The sequence below is a fragment of the Agelaius phoeniceus genome, chromosome 4, assembly GCF_051311805.1.
Source record: "Agelaius phoeniceus isolate bAgePho1 chromosome 4, bAgePho1.hap1, whole genome shotgun sequence".
In the NCBI taxonomy this organism is placed as follows: domain Eukaryota; kingdom Metazoa; phylum Chordata; class Aves; order Passeriformes; family Icteridae; genus Agelaius; species Agelaius phoeniceus.
In genome coordinates, this window is record NC_135268.1 from 66,192,225 (window position 1) to 66,212,075 (window position 19,851).

A 19,851-nucleotide genomic window follows, 5' to 3' on the forward strand; every position below is an offset into this window, starting at 1 on the left:
TGGTCACACTGTCTAGCCATGATCTTCAGTATTAAATAACATCAAATTCTGGCACAAAATCCAAAATCCTCACACTTCCACTCACCCTAGCATATGAGTTTCTTGCCTGTACCCTTATTATGGTCCCATAGCTATAACCCACTTTTCATACATGAGTTTCAAGAAAGGGACAGGAAGGAATTACCTACAGTTGCAATAACCTTTGATGAGGTAGAAAGCACTCTTTGTTCTAATATTTTTTCAAGATATCAATGTAGTCTTTTCTAAAATTCTAACTACTGTGATATCTGCAGTAGGGCATTCTGTATCCACCACCTAAAGGGGAACAAGATGTTATTTCAGTGTCCCTTATATAACTAAGCTTAAAATTATGTAATTATTTTCCCCCCCTCTTCTCAGTGTCAACATAAAACAACCAGACATCACACTTACAGAGTCTGGCCAGTTTTTGTGTCAAATGCCAGGGTCTTTAAGAAACATGAAAAAAGTTTCCAACTCCTCCTGCTAACAGAACCATGTGGTCCAAGACATGGTTCTCAATTCACAGAGAACAGGAGCCAGTCTGCATGGAAAAGTTCCAGAAATCTGTGCTATTTTCTCACCTCCAACAAAGCTGAAGAGGAGAGACACATGAAAACATTTGCATGACTTGCTTAGCTATTACATTCACTATTGGGTATTCACTATTACATTCACCATAGCTAAGGAATACCAGTACCAAATTAACTTTGGAAGACAAGAAAATTCCAAGAGATTCACAGAAGTCGGTTTAGTGTCTGAAAAATATCATAGTGAATCCCAGAGGGCTGTCAGAAATATTTTTACTTAATTTTCTTTTTCTACAGAGAATACACACCTAATAATTGCTTGCTAAAGGAGAGAAAGAATTTCCTCCAAAGCAATCAGAATGATCAGGCATTTAAGGGGAAGATGATTAGTGAGGATATGATAGTGGAGCTCTGGAAAATGTTAAAGATAGACTTTGAAAATGTTAGGCTTTGTGTTTTCTCAGATCACTGCACCTGGGTAAGCAGTAAGATAAATGATATCATTGTTAGATGTGATGATTGTTTAGTAACTAGATATAATTATTGTGTAATCATAAGAAGAATCATGAGAAACTATGTTAGAAATTTAAGGGGGAAACATGAGAAGCCATGCTTGATTGAAATCTTTGTATACAATAGAACAATATAAGTTTAATAATTAACATGAAAGTTATATAATGATAGAATATAAAAACACGATCATCTCGAATGTATGGTCGGAGTCAGATTTGAGTTGAATACTCCTGACACCCAGAGCTCTTAATAAAAGCACCTACATATAATCACTTATGTGATGATGTGTTTCTGAACACTAACAGATAGACATCTGGTGGCTTCCTTGGAAAATTTCTTACTGTTTCCTAAGGGTTACAGGTATTGAAAGTTACGTCTTTGAAGTGGGGAAATAAAATTTATATATCCAGTGAAAATGACTTAAATTGAGTTGAATATGTGTGCAAAAAAGGAAGATGCAGGCAAAGGTTCTGGTCTCAGAACTAACTCCATTCTTACAGTCATGGGCACACGTGGCAAACAGGGCAGTTAATCCCAGCCTAATATGAAGTGCTACATCATTGCCCACTCACATGGCCACCAGCCCTTTGCTGGACTCAAACAGAAGATAAAACCACAGGCACAGAAGAATCTGTGTCTGGTCACCATGACCTGAAGGACAGAAGGGCAGGAGAACAACCCCAGGCATGAGCCCAGAGAGGCCAAGACACAAAACCAGGCACAAGAAGTGTGAAACATGAAGAACAGCAAGAAAGCATCCTTTAAACACAAGGGGAGTAAAATAAGGAAGACAAAACCCAAGGGAAGAGTTTATTCTCTGTTCAGCAGAAGGGGAAAGTTAATTGAGTTGTGCCTTGAAAAGTGGTACAGAACTAAGCATCTCTGTTACTTACCAATGAAAACAAGGTGAGCAGAAGGCTCACACAACTAATACCACTGAACATGTTTTAGGTAAAAACATTTAGCAGAAATTTACTTTGGTTACTGATGCTTGTAAGTTGGTGATGGTCCCTTTTCTATGTTTTGATCTGCCTGGAGCTCTCTTTTTACTCAGGGCTATCACTAGACCCAGCACAGGAGACTGAAAGAAGAACCTAGAACAACCACCATCTGCAATTCTTGCTGAGAGCTCAGGGAAGATGTGACTCAGGGAAGATGTGACCCACCCTCTCCCAGTCTTGGAAAAGGGTAAGTGCAGTGGCTGTGTTTAAAATGAGGAAGAGAACTGAAAAACTACACACAAGCCAATGTACCATCCACCCCTGAGAATGTTTTTCAAGCAATAATCCACCAACATTTTGTAAGTGTTTGAAAAACAAGAACTGGAATTGCAAATAAGAGCTAATTGTCAAGAATCAAGTCAAACTGGTTTCCTTCTGTGACAGGTAACAGGCCTTGCAGATAAGGAAAGCCAAATTTAATCAGCTTCAGGGCTGTGTCACACAGCATTGTCAGGAGCAAACTAAGGAAACCTCTGAGGCCAGCAAAACTGGCTGGGTCACTGCTGGGGGTTAGCAGTGGGTCACTGTCCCCATGGGAAGATCACATTGGGACTGCAAAGTTCAGTTCAGGGGTTATTCAGCATTTCATTAGACAACTGGATAATGAATAAGCAAAGTGGTTATTTAAGGTGTAACTTCAGCCTGGAGGTTATAAGCAATGCTGGGGAGAGGACTACAATTCTAAACCAGGAAGACAAACTAGACAAAAAGGGTGTAAAAATCAAAATAACTTTTATAAAAATGAAAGCAAGGTGCTACACTTCATCAGGATTAATCAACAGCTCACATTTGGAATGGGGAACAGCCCATTAAGTGGCACTTCTATGGTGAAGCTAGAGAGTCACAAGCTGAAATTGGTTTATAATATTCTCTCATTGCCCCCAAAAATACAATTATACTGGAACCTGCAAAAAAGAAGTGCAAGAGCTTAGGCTGACTTCAGCACAAGGCCTGAGCTGCAGTGCTGAGTCTGGTTTGGTCACTGCAGCACTAGGAACTGTCAGAGACACCAACAGCAGCAGAAATATCCACAGGTTTAAATGGCATCCAGGAAGAACAACCAAAGCCCCTGGAAAACTTCATAATAATGAGGATGGCACTGGGATGGATTTCCTGCAGAAGACAGGGGAATATTTAGGCCTGTAGGTATAAATTAGACATCATTTGGGAATGTAATTGGGATGGTGGCCCTACATAAAGACAAGGGAAGAACTGAGCAATTTCTTATTGATACCTTTCCCTGTCCCTTCTCTCCTAATTCAGTGATTTAGAATAACTTTGTTGCCCAGGCAGTCACTCCAGCTCTCTGTGTTGTAATTCCAACACAAACACAGATACCCCTGGGAGAAATTCATTGCCCTTGTGCAGCATCTGAAATTCAGACTAATTATTTCTCCTCTCTCAGTTATCAGGGCAAAGGAAATGTTTTTTCTCATTTAAACAAGTATGATGTCAGTACATTCCCACTCTGGGATGGGTCACTGATAAGCCAATTCAGAGACATTTGGCTGCAGGGCAGCTGGCAGGGCCCACAGTTTCTTCATCTGCCTTTAAACAAGTAAACCACAACCTTGCCAATGAATTGAGGCTGGTGCACTATTTGACATTTTAGCCCATAAACAGAAGAGATTCTATTATATTTTTTTTCTGACAGCCATCTCAGGCCTGAGAAGGACTGAAATTAAAATCACCTTATACTTACCTTGTCCCTCATGCCGTGAGATAATGATTCACCTTTGCTTGATGGCTCAGGATTTTCTTTAAACACTAAGTCAGAGGTTTGGCAAGGGGAAAATCCCCCTCATGAAATGATCAATTTGTTCTTGGCATCATTGCTTGACAAGTTCCCTGTCTTAGAGCTTCCTGGAAAACCCTTCAAGAGTCTGACCACAAGCTGAACCTTGGTCAGCCTGTGAGGCTTTGACACACTGAATCTGTCCCAACAAAGTCCACGTGACACTGCCAAACAGGGATGTGGCTGCAAACAGGGAGTGGATGGAAATTTGGCACTAAGATCCTTTAGTGTAGGAACAAGCCAACTCCAAGAGGCCTCTTTCACCACAGTGTAAGATGTGGGAAAGCACCCAGGCTTGATCAGTTCTCCAAAAATCCACTGAAGCCAAGTGTGACAAGCATCTTAAAACACTTTCAAAAGCTTAGAATGCTTTCAACTATGCAGGAGGGGCTGTGTCAAGCTGTTGTGAAATGAAGGTCAGTTCAGAATTTTAAATCCAAGAAAAAGTAAGAGCCACTGGTAAAATACCAGTTTTTCTAGTTTATTGATGAGGTTTGCATGGGACTGCTGGAAATCAGCAGGCAAAAGTGTGCTGGACATGGGGTCAATTTACAGCATAGGCAAGGGTTGTGTGCCACCAGGGACAAAGCTGAAATATTTGCCTTGCTACTGCCAATCTTATCCCTGTCTAGGAAGACATAGGCATGTCACTATTTACTTGCTTTATTTGTGTGTAAAAATACTTTCTTGAATTTATGTGTTTGTGTCTTGGTTTGAAAAGAGGTGTGTGCTAAGGAAGGCAGGAGCCTCCCCTGAAATGGAAAATGTAAACCTCCTCCCTCAGAATTGTTATAAATTTGAAATTAAGGAGGTCTCTCAGGAAAAGATATGGGAGCAGGAATAACAGTTCTTTATTAGGGAAGAAAATAAAAAGATAAAATAAACAATGCAGTAAACTAAAACAACCCTGACAGAGTCAGAACACAACCTGACACCCTGTGGGTCAGGGTGTTGGTAGCAGTCCAGTTGGAACTGTGGCTGCAGCCCTCCTGGAGTGTCAGGGATCCTGTAGAAAGGTGTGGTCTTCCTCTGAAGATCCAGTGGAAGAGGCAGCTGCTGTTCCTCTGGGAATCCAGTGGAAAGGCTGTGCTGGTGTCCCAAAATCTCAGATTGTATCCAGGTAGGAATGCTTTGCTCTGGGCAGAGCATCTCCCAGTGGGATGATGGAATTTTATCAGCCATGCAGGGACAGTCACTGGCCCATTAACAGAAGAGATCTCCTGGAGGGAGGATTGGTTTGTGGAAGAGATAAAGAAAACTGCCCAATGAACAGAAGATAACTGCCCCACCTCTAACAGATGGCAAATAGAATACACATTGCCTTGCAATCTAGGACACTTTGGGAAGAAACTGTTGGTTGACATTTTAAGTGCTGGGATTTGGGCAGGTTATTCCATGGCTACCAAAACCAGAGTGACTAAAAACTGGCAGTCCTCTGCACAGCCTGTGCTTACAGAAAGGGCAGGTGGGGAGAGCTCATTATAGCTTAGGAAAGCTATTGACTTCCTAGGATGTGGTTCAACCTTCCATGTGTGAAATTGTGCATAAAACAAATGTACAACATACCAGCTGTCAAAAGGCATTTAGACATTGTTCAGGTCCTGTTTTGGTGCAAGCCCAAATTAAGGAATTGTGCATTGGTTATATTTAGTGCTGCTGGCTGAAACCAGCCACAGTTCAGGGGCTGGATGCTGTGTTGCAGGGTGTATATATAGTCCAGGGTGAATGCAAGAGCTGCTTAGGCAAGAAGCCTTGTGTAACAAATTTAGTGCACAGATGAAGTTCTGCTCTTTAACCAAGGAAAAAAAAATAGCCCACAATGCCCAGAACTTTGAGACAAGTTTTAGCACGGCAGGTGGCCTCCATGAAAGCCTGGATTTTAGGCAGTCACAAACATTGGTAACTCTGGGCTTTGCCCTGAAGTTTGTGTCTCTCCCCAGACCCCATATTAAACTGAAAAGTTGCCAGGTGAAACTTGCATGGTCATCTTAATAGGCTGCAGCCAAAAGATTAATAGATACAACCTCACTAAACTTGGGGACTTTAAAGCCTGTTGGAATTAATGCAAAGGAAGATGCTAAATTTCATCTGGTTCAGTGCAGAAGCCACAAAAAACAACAGATTTTGTCAGCATTGGTTGTCTAAATTAACTTAACAAAAGTTAGTGCAGATTTAGTATTAAAAGCTACTTTTTGTTAGCAGATCTGTCCATTAATTTGGACAAGATGAAACTCTTATAAAGAAAAGTTCCTACGCTTTCTATTTTGCAGAAAACTCCCATAGATGAATATCCTTATACACATCAAAATGTCATGTTATAAACACTTTTAGCCCTTAAAGCTAGATAGAAGCTGTGCTTTTTTCTCTTTATCTAACAATTCACGTGGGTCCCTCACTGCACAAAAATCCCAGTAATGGGACTCCTTCATTTGTGTCTCTGTGTTGCCCACATTTTCTGCCTGCGTTGCTTTTGCATAGCCAAATACTTTATGGACTTTAGGAATAAAATAAAAGAATTGGGTAAAAAATAAAGTTTTAAAAGAAAAGCATCAATTCTTAGAAAACATCTAACAATGAGATGTAGCTTGGGGCTGAGGCTACCATTCTGTTTGCCTGAGCATGAACATTAAGTGCAGTTATTAATGCACACACAGAGAATATTCAGATCCCTCCACATCTAAACAAGAAATTGAACATTGCTCTCCCTTGAAATCTGCATTTTGCCTACTCTGTGGAAGGGTCTAACTTGCATCCCCAGTCAGCAGCAGTCTTTCCAGCTGATTTGGACTCTCAAATAAAAGTGAAGATGTGAAGAATAGCGGGAGGGTTGCCAGTCCTGCCCCATTTTCAGACTCCCTTGACAAAGAGAACAATCTATAGTTCTGTCACTTAAATTTTGCAGAAAAGTGCAGTGTCACTTACTTTGATTTAAACAGCAAAAGGTGCTCAAGGCTAATGAAGACAAGCTGATGTCTTAGCAGGTTTTCAGAAAGTTCATGGTTCAGAGCAGGAATCAAATGATGACAGCCCTGACTGTGAGGAACGAAAAGTGTAGGCAGATCAATGTAAAAATAGAAAATCTGCAGATATTTGCATTTCTTTTCTCATGGCATCCATGTCTGGAACTCTTCTTCTTATGCTTTAAGTCACCTTTTAAACTTTAAGTGTTTAGAGGTGTTGAAAATATAATTTCTGCCACTTCCCAACTCTACAGAGTCACAGGTGGAGCAGCAAGATGGAGTTGGAAAGTTAAGGAATATCTACATGGAGATTAAACTGCAAACCCATATAAATGAATACTGTGCTTGAAACTGGAGCATCAGGCCAAAATATTTTAAATAGTGATTTTTATTTAATAAGTTGACAACACTTAAAGGTGTGATGGTCACCTGGCAGTGCAATTGACATCATTTCTCTGGCCCAGACAGCTTTCAGTGCAGCCACAAAGCAAGAGGCACCATGTATTGTAGAACAGGGAATAAAACAGGACAAGGTGGACAGTGAGAAGGATGCATGAGTGTGCTGATGACCCCATTATATTTCTGTGTAATAGTTTGGATTTAACAGGAACTTTGGATTTTGAGGAGAAAAAAATGCACATCTTGTAGGAGGCACAGAGGCAGATTTCCAGCACTGGGACACACAGCAGGTCAAGAGCATCATCCTCATGTTTGCTCTGACCCTGCCTCCAGCAGGTTTTGTCCAGTGCATCCCACTGCTTGTTTGCAAAGGGACAGCAAACAGCCATTCCCTGGTCACTTATGGCTTCATAAACTCTGTCACCCTCCTCAGCCATCTCTTGACTAGACTGAAGGTTCCCAGTCTAGTTCCCAGTCCACTGCTCCTGTTTATCCTGGCTCCTTTGCCAGCACTTTATATGGTTCTGCTGTGTTCTTGTTCTCTATGAAAATGGTCTTGAGTCTTGCCACTCTGTCATACCAAACTATACTATCATATTAAACCTGATTTTACATATTCAAATTCTTCCAAAGTTTCCTTTCGCTTGCCCAGAACACATATTCTAGTTGCTGGGTGCAATTCCCACACCTCCCTGCCAATTCTTTTTCAGAAATGGTGCTCTCCTGTCATTTGGGTGGTTTTGAACAAGAATTAATACAGAACAGTAATTGAATGAAAAGAGAATAGGTAAGGTAATTTAAAAGAGCATGCAAAAATCACCACTAGGAAAATCCTGCTTGTATTGGAGCTTCTGCAGACTGAAAGGAATATTAAATTTTTCAGGTTCTGAGAAACAGAATGAGAAAGTTATTCCTCTTTCCCCATCTGTCCCCCTCCTGGCTGGGTCAACAGCCCAATTCTGTCCCATGTTTCACTTCCCCAGTTCCAACAAAGTGAATGACAAAGCAGAGGTGCAGCAAAATGACTGAAGGAATTCCAAATTATCATGCTTTCTTTTGTTCAAGCCAGTGTCTGTGCAATCACCAAGGGAAAAATTCATGAAGATCTATAAGTGTTTCCATCTGGCAAACATGGCTGGGATCTTGACCACACCCATAACAAACCAGTGAGTTTACAGCAGCCTAGGGGACAGTCCACAGAATAATTCAGAATAATTCATCTGAAAATGAGCTGTTCTGGGACTTCCTCCAAGTTCTGCAATAGAAATGTTCATTTTTAGGTAAAAAGGGATCTTTCCACACAATGTCTTCCCTGAACAGGTGAGTTCCTCTTCCCTGGGAATGAGATGCTGATGTTGCTCCATGGTAAATTGGTGTCACCCATTGCTCTGGCAGTGCTGCCAGCTGGACTAAAGGGGCTGCTGACCTGGGGAGGATCAGCCTCACCACCCACACCTGCAGTGACTCCAGAGTCACCAGACTGAAGGGCCTGGAGTGCCCTGAGAAATCCCTGGGATCAGAGGGAGGGCAGTGCCAGAATGGAAGAGGAGAGAGAAGACAGGTCCAGAGCAAAGCAGGGGAGCAAAGCCAAGCTAGAACAAGATGGGGACAAGCCAAGTGCAGCAAAAGCCAAGGAGCTCTGAGAAGCCATTGAGCTGCAGCCAGGACCAGCTGAAGCCCTCCAAAGGAGGCTTTGCTCCCAGAAATCCTGAGTGCTCTGCCATGGATAAGGACTGCTGCTCCTTGCCACCCCCTGGGAGGGGAGCTGCAGGTGAGGCTTGCACTGACTGGCTTTGCCAAGCAGCCCAAAATGAGCACAGCCAGTGCTCCCATGCTGTGTCAATGGACTGAGTGAGAAACACAGCACAGCTGCTCCCTGAGGGGATTTGGAAAAACAACAGCAGAATTCTCTCTCCCATTCACACTGGGCTTCTGTGCTGGCCTGTGTCCTGGTCACACACAGAAGGGCATGCTGTGCTTCTCAGTGCACAGGGATTGGTTTTCCCAGCTCTGGAAGGTTTTGGAAGGCACTCAGGCCCCTGTGGTGCTCCCCCAGCCGCTGTTACCATTCCTGCAGCCGCAGGGGCAGAGCAGGAGTTGTGTTTCCTCTCCCATCCACTTCCAGCAAAGTCACAGCTATTTATTTATGTAAGTACACCCACAGGCAGGAACTTGCTTCCAAATTCAGCTGAAGGGATTTTTACCTTCAGATGTCCCATCCCCTTCCCAAGCCAGGTGTCAATGCTGGAATCATTTGAGACAGCCCTAAAGCACAGCAGAAGAACTCCAAGCACCTCCTCCTCACAGAGCTCAGCCTATTTCAGACTTGTGAGTGGACACAGAATCTTACAACAAAGGGGGAGAGGTGAGGATGAAACAATCTCAGCTTTCAGGTACAAAGGTCTTTCTTCTTGCCTGAAACAGAAGGAGCAGTTTTCAAAGGCAGCTACCAGAGAAAACCAAAACATTTGGAGTTCAGTCCACCACGGGATGGACCAAATAAGTGTGACCTAATCCCTGTGTTTCACTTGAAGCAAAATAAGGCACAGACTCATGAAGAAACTTCTTGGCACCGCACAGAGCTGTCCTTCAGTGTGATGCTGAGCAGTTGCTGGTGGCAGCATTTGGCACAGCTGGAACTGGCCAGGCTGCCTAATCATACCCTGATTCTCCTTTTCACTCTGTCCGTTGGACCTGCTAAAATAAAACTACTCAGAAATTCACTAGGGTAAGAATGGGGTGCCCGGGGAAGGAGGGGAAGAAACCAAACATTTTAATTAAAGAAAATAGTACTCTTCTGCAGGACAGCAGATGGCTCAGCACCGAGATATAAACTGCTTTGGTCCAAGAACAGCAGATGTGTAACTCCTCATGACACACACCCCATTACAGCTGACAGAATTACAACATGCCTGAAGGTGGGCACAGCACAGACAACAAACAGAAAGGACTTCATCATCTTTAATACACAGGCAAAGCCTACAGAGACTACAGTGGCATGTCTCAATGTAACTGGGTAAGCTGCCACAGACACATGTTCATATTAAAGACAAAAAACAGCTGCACGTGTCTCTAGGGCACTGCTTTCCAAAATTATCTGGGGAGGGGTTACACTTGGCAAATTCTGATTTAAAAATCAAAGCAGGTACATTTCCCCCCTCCCCACCCTAAAATCAAGTAACAGATTTACTGGATTGAGCCCTTACTGGCAGTCCAGCAGATGTGAAAAGAGGGTACTTTTAAAAAACGATGCAGAACAGACAAATACATCAGACACAGGCCCCGGTTTCATCAGCACATTGGGGCATACATGCTTGCCACATGAACTCCATAAAGCTGTATTTTATACAGCTGCATTTTAAAAACTGCTGGACAGGTGAGCCTCCTCAGGGGTCTCCAGGGTTCAGTTCAGCAGATTGGCAGCTATGCAGTCACACAGATTTCTCTTTTCCACCTGAAGAAGCAGAGTTTCTGTCTATAAGAGGGAGGAACAACATCATCAAAAAACAAATGTCAGCATTGTAAAACTAATGAGGTCCCAAAGAAAAGTCCATTTTATTTTTATTCTACAATTTGGAACTAGTGGTATGAGGTGAATTTTGGGGTAAAAATCAGAATTATTGTTTACTGCTCTACAAAATGATTTTGCTTTTGTGGGATTAATTGGCACACCAACATAGCACTATTTCCTGTGACATGGAGGAAGTTACTTTTCTTTCTTACAATCTTATTTCAACAGCACAAACTGGAGCATAAGCTAAGAAGTTCATTAGAGGCTTAAGCCCCCTCCCCACCCCTCCCAAATCATGTCAGAAACTTTATTTTACTTAAAAACAGACTCTGAATTTAAAATTAAATTAAATTGGACCCACTCTCAGTGAAGAAATTAATTTCTCCAATTTCTCCTGTTTCTCTTTGACTTTCTCCTAATAATACAAAAATTCAGTAGTTACTGATAATAAAACAGACAAGAGGTTTTGAGCTGGCACAGAGCAATCACAATTCAAATACAAGATGAGATTCCTGACTTCTTTAAGGAAAGGGGTCCCAAACTGGTGAAATTGGAAGTCTCTGGGTTGAACAGAGGTTCATCAATATCAGGAGATCTCTGTTGCCCACAGATCCCTGGTTCTGAAGCAATGAGGGTGGATTGGGAACTTCTGAGAGCTGGAGCTGGGCATGGTCTGAAAGGCTCTCAGCCCTCCTGTGTGAGAAAGGGCTGGGGACCAGGGAGGGGACAGCAGGGAAAGGAAATCTGGGAATCCTTCCCCACACACTTGGGTTTTCCTGGCTGTCTGGAGCACTTGCTGCCTCAGTAGAAGCATGATGCAGCAGAGATGTTTGACATCAACATCACATCTTCACCTCAGTTTGTCTACCACGAGCTGAAGCTGTAGCTAAAAATCAGCCTGATCCAAGAGAAAACTGCCCCCTCACTGCCATGGGACACTTCCCACAGCTGTGGAAGTCCACTCACCAAATTAATCCCTGCTGGTGCCACAGCTACTGTAGCTAGGCACAGGAAAAAGGCATTATGAGGCCCACCAGCTCTAAATGCCAACCACACCCATCCTTAACCTGCCTGACTTGCAATTCCTGGAAAAGATAGAGTTGCCATGGGATTCAAGGCTGTGTTCTAAAAGCTGTGCTATCCATTGACCCACATCAGCTAAAGGCACTTAGAGCAGAGCTGGGCTGAAGCATCCAATTCCTGGAAAAGATAGAGTTGCCATGGGATTCAAGGCTGTGTTCTAAAAGCTGTGCTATCCATTGACCCACATCAGCTAAAGGCACTTAGAGCAGAGCTGGGCTGAAGCATCCTGCTCTGCACTTGCCTTCTTAGTGCAGGAAAAAGGAAAAGCCATCTGCTGCTCAGGCTGGTTTTTTTTCCCAGATGATAAATCTCAGGGAAAAACCACAACCCTGTGGTTTCATATTAAATCAGGTATCACTTTTAGTTCTTTCAGCTGCCCTGCAAAACCGAAAAGATCTGATCAGACTTTGCTAATCATTGAAAAGACCTTCAATCACCACCTTCTCACCACCTCACTGACACCATTTGCCATGGTTTGAGGTTAAGGGAGGTTGACAGCATGCCAACATCTCTGGAGCTGAGTCCCAAGGCTCCTTACCATCTTATATATCTTTAATAACATTTTCAAGCCTTTCTTTTTATTTTCAGGGGCACATCTAGCTTAGTGTGCTTTAAACATTCCAAACAACCACAGACAGTTTAGAAAGCAATAAAGAGCAGGGCTTGTGGTGGGAGCTGCTCCCTCCCAGCAGCACAAGACTCCTCTCCCAGCCATGACCACATGTGGCACTTGGGCTGAGTGGTGAGCCACAGAAATTCCCAGAAAACACTGCCCACAGTTAATTCTCACTGCCAAAACAACTACTCCAGCCTGCTCTGAGGGACCAGCAGCAACAGAAAACAGGGCAGAGAGGGGTAAACAGATCTGATGTGTAGAAATCAGCCAGCCTGACAATTAGTGAGGGACCATCACACCAGGGTAGGTTACAAAAACCCATTGGGATTGGAAAAGGAAGGAGATCCAGTCTGTGGCCTTCATAAAAGGGCCTGTGACTTATTCCAGAGTCAGTTTGCTTTGAGACACCATGTAAATCAGCCCAGGGCCAAATGAAGTGTGAAAGCTCTTGAGCAATATTCTTGTGCAATAAAATGATACACAGGCTTCCCCTGTACAGAACTACAGGGTAAGATGTGCAGGAGGAATTAAATGAGAATTTCCTCTCTAAGCTTTTGGGAATCCCTCCCCCTCCAACACAGTTAGAGCTGCTTAGTCATCATCTAACAATCTTGCCTGCAAACAAAGGAGAGTTTTTCAAGGAAATTAATGTCTCCAGTGGGAATATTAACAAAGGGAATTGTATTTTCAGGGACAGGAATAGTTACCCCACAAAGCAGCTAAACAGACTAAAATAGTCAAATGTGAAATATATGTGGCTGAAAGCAGTGGTCCCAAAGCCCTCAGTTTGCATTAAATAGTGCCACAGCTGAATAATAAAAGTAAGAATTAAAATACCCTAGAAGACAGTTCCAAGAAGTCCTCAACTGTTAAATATTTCCATGTCTTTTGAGGATGTAGGCAGAATTCCTAGCTTAATGACTGGAATAGGCCTGTTCCAGTCATGGGAAACTGAAGGATTTCAATATGAATTTAATTATTTAGATTTTAAAGTGATAGGTTTGTTTTCATGGGAATATATCACATTTTCAGGCTTGCTGTCAAATCTACAAGTGTGAAAGCCAATAATAGGACATTCATCTCAACTGACTTTCTTTCTATCCTCATGTTATCTCTTTGGCTGTCCTTAATTTTTATTTTTTAAAAACTATTAAAACACAGGGGGTTCTTAATGCTACTTCTACTTTGGATGTCTGTGTTTTATAAAGCTTTTCTCTTGGTCTGCAAGCTGAAGGTTTCATAAAGGTCACTGCCAGACACCCAGAGAAAATCTTAAGAGACTTTGCATCAAGATGAAAAAATTCTGATGAAAAGTTCAAAGGTTTGTAGTAGGAAGAGGTGTGCTAAAACCACTTTACAGCACAATCTGAACATCTTGTTTGGGCTGCATAAAGTGCTCAGCAGATTCATTAGCAAGATTTGTTCATGAAGCCCAGGATATATTTGACCTGTAATTATTGAACAGATTTTGTTTAGCTGTAAATGTGCTACATACCAATCTGGTTCTGCTGGAATGTTTATTTTTTTTCTAGCATGTCACAATTCAAGGCATCTTGGTTCATGCACTTGCATTTTCACCTAAACATCAAGGACCCTGCTTGAAGCAACCTCAAACCATTCCTCAAAGACAACAGCTCACAGGCTTTGACCCGTGAACAGCCTTGACCATAAAGCAGAAAAGCAGAAAAGTTTCAGTGCCTTCTGCTGAGCAATGTGTGCAGGAGTGTGTCTATAGCACTCCAGCTAAAGGGTGCCCAGGAGTGGGGACAAAGCCACCCTCCTGGGACACACAGCAGCTGCCTGGGACACAGATTGCAGGTTGCTGCAGCCAGAGACAGATCCACATCCCCCAGAGAAGGGAGGTGCCAGCCCTGGCACATTCTGCACACTCACTGCAAGCCAAACAAGGTTCATTCCCTGTGCTGTTCTACTTTGTGGCATTTTCCACCATTATGAAATTAGAGAAATGGAAAAACTCTATGGATGTTTCCTCCCTTAGCTTCTCCCCAGGGATAAAAGTATATGCAGGGGAGTATTTTATTTTAGTAAGCTTTTTGTTTGAGCTGGCTCTTTCCTTTTGGGTAATATATATAAATTATACTCCCACCTTACTCCCCCTGACATAAAAACAAAGGTGTGTGCTCAGTATTTGGAGTGAGAAAATCAGCACTAATGGCTCTAATTTGGCAAGAGAAGGACAGTCAGTTCACACTTCCCTATACTCCCTATTGTCCCTGATACCCCAAAGCAGAATTCCACAGATTACTGCACAGAGAGGTGAAATGTAATTAACCAGCCTCACCTTAGAGCACAGGACAGCACAGTTCACCGAGTGTGCAAAATTCATCCACCTTCCCTACTTTTATCCACAGAATTTTCTTTTATATTGGAGAAAAAAAAAAGACATTTAATGTTTCCTTACCCTTGTGTCTAGATTATATGCTGTCTTCTTCAAATCCTGCAGAGCTCTCTGCATGAACTCAAAGGCATGGCAATCAACACAGGGGCGGCCTAGCAGAGATTCAGGAGACAATCATGACTTTATGGCATGAAGAATTAACTAGAAGGACAAAACTGTGATTTTGAGTATCAGAAAGTGCTACAGAAAAGAGTCCACAGAGTGAGTACTGATGTTGATACTCCTAAACAACCCAGGTAATTTTAATTGGCTCACTGTGATGGCCCACCCAGTCTCTCAACTATAAAAGAATTACTTCAAATTTACATTAATATTTTTCTTCCCACTACATTGCTGTTCCACTTTTCCTTCCACAGCTCATTGTATGGAAACATTAAACTCTTAACTTGAGTCTTTCATTTTGTTCCACTAACCCTGGGTACATTTTCAACCTTATCTTCAGATTTTTCAGAAATTATATCTGAAAACATGAACCTGCTCCCTAGAAAAATCTCATCTCCTGATCTAACAAATGTGAGCTCTAAATAGAAGACTAAGAAAATAAAACTGACTACAATATCATAAAGACAGACCACTTCAGCCTCTAACTTTGAATCTGACACAGCTTTGCCCAAACAAATGCCCTGTTATCAGCAGGCAGTGCTGGTAAGCAGAACTGCTGCAATCTGGATTTATTGGCGTGTTTAAGAGAACGTTCCCAGATTGAGACATTCAGACTGAAGGGCACAAGGCTTGCTTTGGCTTGTTCACCACATAACACAGATCTGTGCCCTAACAGACAACAGTACTGAGACAGCAAAGACAGACAGACAAACACCTTGAGCTCATCAGGCTCAGCTGCTCTCATTGGCCTCTCTGTGCCTGTGCCTGGCTGACAACCTCACCAGAAATCCTGAGCCCAGCTTTAGTTTGCTCTTTGGGGTCTGGTGTGAATGAAAGGATGAAATCCAGGCTAATTTGGGAAATGCTGCTGTGCCTGTGTCCTGTCTGTAAGCCCATTTTGGAAACACGTGATGTTGGACTGTACATGCCTCTGACATGTTGGACAATGAGCTCCCAGCTCACATCTGAGTGCTCACCAGCAACCAGGAATTCTGCCTGCTGGAGAAAGGGAGCCTGCCAAAGTCTTTAACTGGTGAAGAAATAATAATATTTTATATATATATATATATATATATATATATATATATATATATATATATATATAAACCCTCCACATTAAATAGTATTAAAGACCTGCTCCATCATTGTTGTACCATCACCCAACTTCAGTGCTACTGTATTTACACTGGACAAAAGGAGAGGACAGCAGTTTTTCACATCAACAACTTGATGCAAGGACCTGTCATTATGCTTATAAAATAAAATAAACTCAAAACAGATCAGCAAAGGAGAATTAGGTGGTTGAAAGCCCCAAGACTAGGTGTTGACAAAATGGTTTCTTGGCATCTTCATTGTGAATTTTTTAAATAAAAATCATGACTTTAAAACAGCAAACATTCTGAAGAACAAAATATAATGAACAGACAATGTCAGATGAAAAAGAACAAGTCTCAGTAATGTCTCTGAAAAGCAAACATGGTGATTGCTGGCATAGAAAGGGCTAACACAATGGACAAAAGAAAAGATGCAGAACAGTGGCAGACTTCAGCAAAAAGCAAGAGACAAAGATAAGAGAGTGAGGAGCTTTGGATGCAGGAGCAAAACAGCACTGGTAGATTATCAGGCTGTGGTTTTAAAACAATGTAGGCAAGACATATCCAAAATAGTTTGAATTATTTGGGCAAACTTCAGAGTGCTGCAACATGAGAACTGCGGCAGGGGCTGTAGGAGAGGACTGCAGGGTGGTACTCACTTTCAGCTGGGATGGCTGTTCCTGCTTCCTGGTCAGCTCTGACAGGCTCTGAGACAAGTAGTGCAACCAAAAATACCAAAGGAACTGTAAGGATGGCTCTCCTCAGAAGGCAGGGTGCCAGCATCTTGGGAATGGATGCTTCTCTGCTTGTCAAGAGACATAAACAAGTTAGTGAGGAACACTACAGACACACAAGGGTTTTGTCACAAAGTTAATGTCCCTGATGATGGCCAAAGATTTGTCAGTCTTCCTCTGAAAGAAGACAAAATACCAGAAGATGTAGAGCATGGAGAGAAGTTCTCTGAACCTTTCCAGAGTGTACATAAAACTCAACTGTGAGAGAACATTCCTACACAAGGTAAGAAGTCCTTGGTTTCATTTGAAGGCCAGGATGCTTTGCCTGGTCTGTGACTTTTTCCTAACTACACAGACATGAATCTGGGGAGCTGGTTCACTGTTACACTTTGAGATCAAAACTTCAGGGATTACAGAGCTGGCTGAAACATAACCTGGAAACAAGGTCTTTGGCCTCTGGCTTCCTTTACTGCATCATCTTTTCACAAGTAAAATAACTAAAGGTAACCATTAGCATTACACAGCGTGCTAATTATAAAAACTCCTTTATGAATCTATTTGAAGAAAAAGACTTTTGTTAAACCTCCACAAATTCATAGGTAGAATTTCTAATGGTAAATGCATCAAAACTTGTTGACCTTCTGTTTCCCCTCCTGATCTGGGCTTCAGGCCACTATTTGCAGCCATCCATTTGTTCCTGCCAGGCCACACCATGCCCAGACCTGGGTACAACCTGGTCCAGCAGCAGTTTTGTTTCACACAGAGGTAAGTTTTTTATAAGTTTCAAATTAAGTGTTTTCTTGACCCAACAGGTAAACTGTTCAGAGCAAAAGGGACTGGCTCAAGTTGCAACTGCTTGTTAGAGATCCCAATCCAAGCCTCAAGGACTCTGGCACACTGCTAGGGAGTGCCTTAGCTCAGCCAAGTTTACCTTTCATTCCTGAACATCAAAATGGAAGAAAGATAGACTAAAATAAGGCTAAGTTATGGCAATACAATAAAACTCACATTAAAAAATCTGTTCAGCTAACTGTGGGAGAGCAGGACAACATTCTGCCTCTTTCTGTTAGTGCTTTTTGAGCAAAAGATGTTGCATAAGAGCATTAGATCTGCATGTACTGAATGCAAGAGTACAGCACTCCCCAGAACAGATTGTATTTCACATTTAGAAAGGCAGTAGAGGGAGGCAGGAAAGGGAAGGGTTTTCCCCATTTTGCCACAAACACAGAACAGAACAGGACTGCTCTTCAATATGTGCAATCCACCTTTTCAGACACAGCTAAAGTAGAGCTGCAAACTCTGCACAAACACTTGCAGCATGTGCAAACTAGCAATTCAGCCAGGGCAGGAGCAGCATTACACACATCCCCTGCCTGTGCACCTCAACCCAAACACAAGAGCAGGGAATGGTTCAGAAGCAAGAGACAAACCTGTACAAGTAGAGTCACAGATATACTTGAGCCCATGGCAACACAAGACAGGGTAATATAATTTCTATACCCTCATATTGGGTTTCCTGTCCCACCCACTATTTGGATCTGATGTGATCCTTTTTTTTTTTTAATCTCTACAATCCCTAAAATAAAGGGATTAAATCACTACAAGTGGTTTGGGTTTTCTGTTTTAATTAATGGTGATCTGCAATCAAAACAAGTACAATCAAAAATAGCAGTCTTTGCAATAGGATGCAGCAGAGTGTCTCCAAGTAATAGTAAATTAGGACAACATCAGCCTCTTTTGGAAGCACCTGATGAAGCAGCCTCCTGGTCAGCAGGAGCAGAGGCTATTCTCAGAGCTGACTATGAGTACTACGAAGGTTCAACAAAACAAAACAGACACACTGTTAAACTTTTTTTTTGGGTACCTTACCCATCACCCACCCCAGAGTCAGCTCAGCTTTGTACGTGAGCCCCACTGCAGAACAACTGCTCCTCTAGGGCAGCAATCATCTTAAATCACACCTGACTCCTGCCTCTTAGTTATTGCATGGGAATTTGCAAGGAACAATCATGACAGGCTTACAAGGGTGGTCTCTCCCTGCAGTGCAGCTGGGAACAGAGACACATCTGTGCATGGACTTCTATGAAAGAGAAAATTCACCCCCTTTAACAAAGGAAAAAATATCAGTACCTGATCTTTCTCTTGTCTTTGTGATGGTTTCTTTGAAATGGCCGCTGCAAACTGCTAAGAGAACAAGTGCAGCATTTCTGAGCATGTGCACTGTCTCTTTTTAACCTTCTCTGAAAGAGGTTATTACTATGGGGAGATTTCTGCCATGGCAACAATGCAGAGCACTGCAGCACGCAGCGCAGATTTAAAGAGCCACAGGCTGTGTAGCCCAGGTCTGGGCAAGGGTGATTCTGCTCTGACATGCAAGATGCAGCAGTGACTCACCTGCCCTGGGTAAGGTTTTTAAAGCCAGGCCATTTGATTAATCTCTCTTGAAGTCTGCTGAGTGGTTTTCCTGAAGTCTGAGCAGCTGCATGGGGCACCTGGTTCAAGTAACTTGCTCCCCCAGAGCTTGAAAATCACCACAACAAACTACAGCTGCTTTTTGGGGATGAGGACAGAGCAGGGATTGCACTGAGGAATTGGCCAGTGCACTGCCTGCCATTTGAATGGTTCTGACTTACAAGGGGCATTGGCACTCGTGCCTGCTTTCCCAGGTGTTCCTGGGATTCCAGGCCCAGGGCTGCCAGGAGCAGCTGCAACCACCAAAACTCTGAGAGGGAGTTTGAGCCCAAACTCAGAACCCCTTTTTTCCAGCCCGCACTTCCATCCCCCTTTCAGTGCCCTGTGAGCTGCACTCCAGGACAACACTGACTGCACTTGTTCTGCATGCAATGACACTGTGGAATGAAGATGATAAAAGTGATTTTGTCAAATCAAAGCTAAGTTCAGGGGTTACATCACCCCCCAAAAACTACATTTCCCATCACAAATTAGACACTAGCAGTGCTTGTTTCAAAGAGAATGAGCCCAGCTGAGGGCAGGCACAGCACTGAGGAACATGCACAGACCTTCAAAGGGACTGTGCACTGTGTTTGCTTTGCCTGGTTCAGAGGAGACTCAACCT

The 19,851-nt window shown here is 42.7% G+C and overlaps 1 protein-coding gene across 1 annotated transcript; it reads right to left on the reverse strand.

The window, feature by feature from the left end:
* Positions 1 to 10,159: 10,159 nt before the first annotated feature.
* Positions 10,160 to 19,162, reverse strand: LOC129120727 (uncharacterized). The gene is made up of 4 exons (XM_054633472.2): positions 18,906 to 19,162; positions 16,701 to 16,843; positions 14,849 to 14,937; positions 10,160 to 10,691 (listed from the first exon to the last, which is right to left on the reverse strand). The coding sequence occupies exons 1-4, from the start codon at positions 19,145 to 19,147 to the stop codon at positions 10,620 to 10,622; spliced, it is 546 nt and encodes a 181-aa protein (XP_054489447.2). The 5' UTR covers positions 19,148 to 19,162; the 3' UTR covers positions 10,160 to 10,619.
* Between the last annotated feature and the right edge of the window lie 689 nt (positions 19,163 to 19,851).